This window comes from Galeopterus variegatus, unplaced genomic scaffold, assembly GCF_000696425.1.
Source record: "Galeopterus variegatus unplaced genomic scaffold, G_variegatus-3.0.2 Scaffold580, whole genome shotgun sequence".
NCBI lineage: Eukaryota > Metazoa > Chordata > Mammalia > Dermoptera > Cynocephalidae > Galeopterus > Galeopterus variegatus.
The window spans coordinates 69320-71007 of NW_007726691.1; the positions used below are offsets into that span (position 1 = coordinate 69320).

Genomic DNA, 1688 nt, shown 5'->3' on the forward strand with positions numbered 1-1688 from the left:
GGGATCCGAACCCTCGGCGGGAGCGCCACCGCGCTCCCAAGCACCGCACTCTACTGAGTGCGCCACTGGGCCGGCCCACCTCACCCATTTTATAAATGAGGAAGGGGGGGGTCCCCTTTGTGTTTTTATCATGTGGTCATGTTCCAACTATCTGGGTTCCAAACTGAGGGATGTTAGCTCCAAAAGACACTGCTCCCGAGTTCCTGCTGAGGTCAAAAGGGGGGATTAGGGAGAGGCAGCCATTCTGAGGGGCTCACTGTGTATGTTCTAGAATCTTCCCTACAGACCCCTGCTGATGATGGATCTGAGGAACCAGGTTCAGAAACCTCTGATGCTAAGAGCACTCCGACGGCCGAAGGTGGGACCTCCCTCCCCTTGTTGCTTCATGCAGGCAGCTCCCCTCCCTGCCTGCAGCCTGCGCTCAGCTCAGCCATGCTTTGAGCTCCCTTCCTGGCTGTGCCACCACGTGCATCCCCCTCCCTGGCTGCATTTGCTGCTGCCTCTCGCCCTGGCTAAGAGACATGCCCATTTAGTGCTTTGCAGGACAGTGTTGCAGAGCCCAGCCCTGGCTTGAGGCTTTGTGTGCTAGTGCCTGGTGTGGACACCTTCATCGTGCGTGTGCTCTGGAGGCAGCCACATTTGGAGAGGCTGGGATCTGTAGAAAGCAGAGCCCATGCACAGCTCCACAAAGCCCCGGTTCTGTATCAATTGTCCTTCCACAACCCCTTCCTGGGGAAGCCCCCGCCCCACTCTTCTTTCATGAGCCACCCATTCCAGAGCAGCCACTTGGCTGAGGGATGGGGCAACTCAGGGCACATCTCCAGGCTCATATTTTTGGACATGCCTTAGTTTAGTATCTTTCATTTCTTGTGGTCTGGGTATGGCCTGGGTCTCTGGACTTTAGCCACAGTGTTCATTCCAGCCCTTCTTCTAACTGTCCCCTCCAGATATTTGGTGTCTAGGTCGCTATAAAGCTCATCATGTATTTCCTGAAGTGCTCCTCAGACCCAATTTTGACCACCTTCTCNCATACATCCAATCACTCAGTAATCCATCTATCTGTCCATCCCTCCATCCCTCTATCCAGTCGTCCATCCAGTCATGTATCTACCCATCATCCAATTATTCTGTAATCTATCCATCTGTCTATCCGTTCGTTCTGCCATCCATCCATCCATCCAATCATTCAATAATCCATTCATCCCTCCATCCACCCATCCCCTCATCCTTCCATCCTTCCATCCTTCCATCCAATCATTCATCCACCCATCCATTCATTCATTTATCATAGCTTGAGCCATGACTTACTGCCTGAGGGCAGTCCAAGTGGGACTGAAATGCAAGGAGAAGCCCAGGATTGTCCCCATAAGCACTTGGCTCCTTCATATTGATGAGAACTAGATCCACAATTATTAATCTTTATGGGTTGCACGGGCCGGCCTGTGGCTCACTTGGGAGAGTGTGGTGCTGATAACACCAAGTCAAGGGTTGGGATCCCCTTACCAGTCATCTTTAAAAAAAAAAAAATCCTTATGGGTTGCAAAGTGCTTTCACCAACATTTACTCGTGGGATCCTCCCAACAGCTCCAAGTGGAGGCAGGTAGAGTCGATGTCACCTCACCCATTTTATTTTTTTTTTCCTTTTTGTCTTTTTTCGCGACCGGCAACGGGATCGCAACCCTCGGTGT

General features: G+C 51.7%; 1 protein-coding gene across 1 annotated transcript in view; it reads left to right on the plus strand.

The window, feature by feature from the left end:
• Positions 1–1688, plus strand: part of LOC103588509 (microtubule-associated protein tau-like) — a 21495-nt gene that overhangs the window by 11576 nt on the left and 8231 nt on the right. Inside the window, exon 2 of the mRNA XM_008570195.1 lies at positions 272–358. Within this exon, the coding sequence (XP_008568417.1) occupies positions 272–358 (87 nt within the window). The remainder of the gene's footprint in view (positions 1–271; positions 359–1688) is intronic.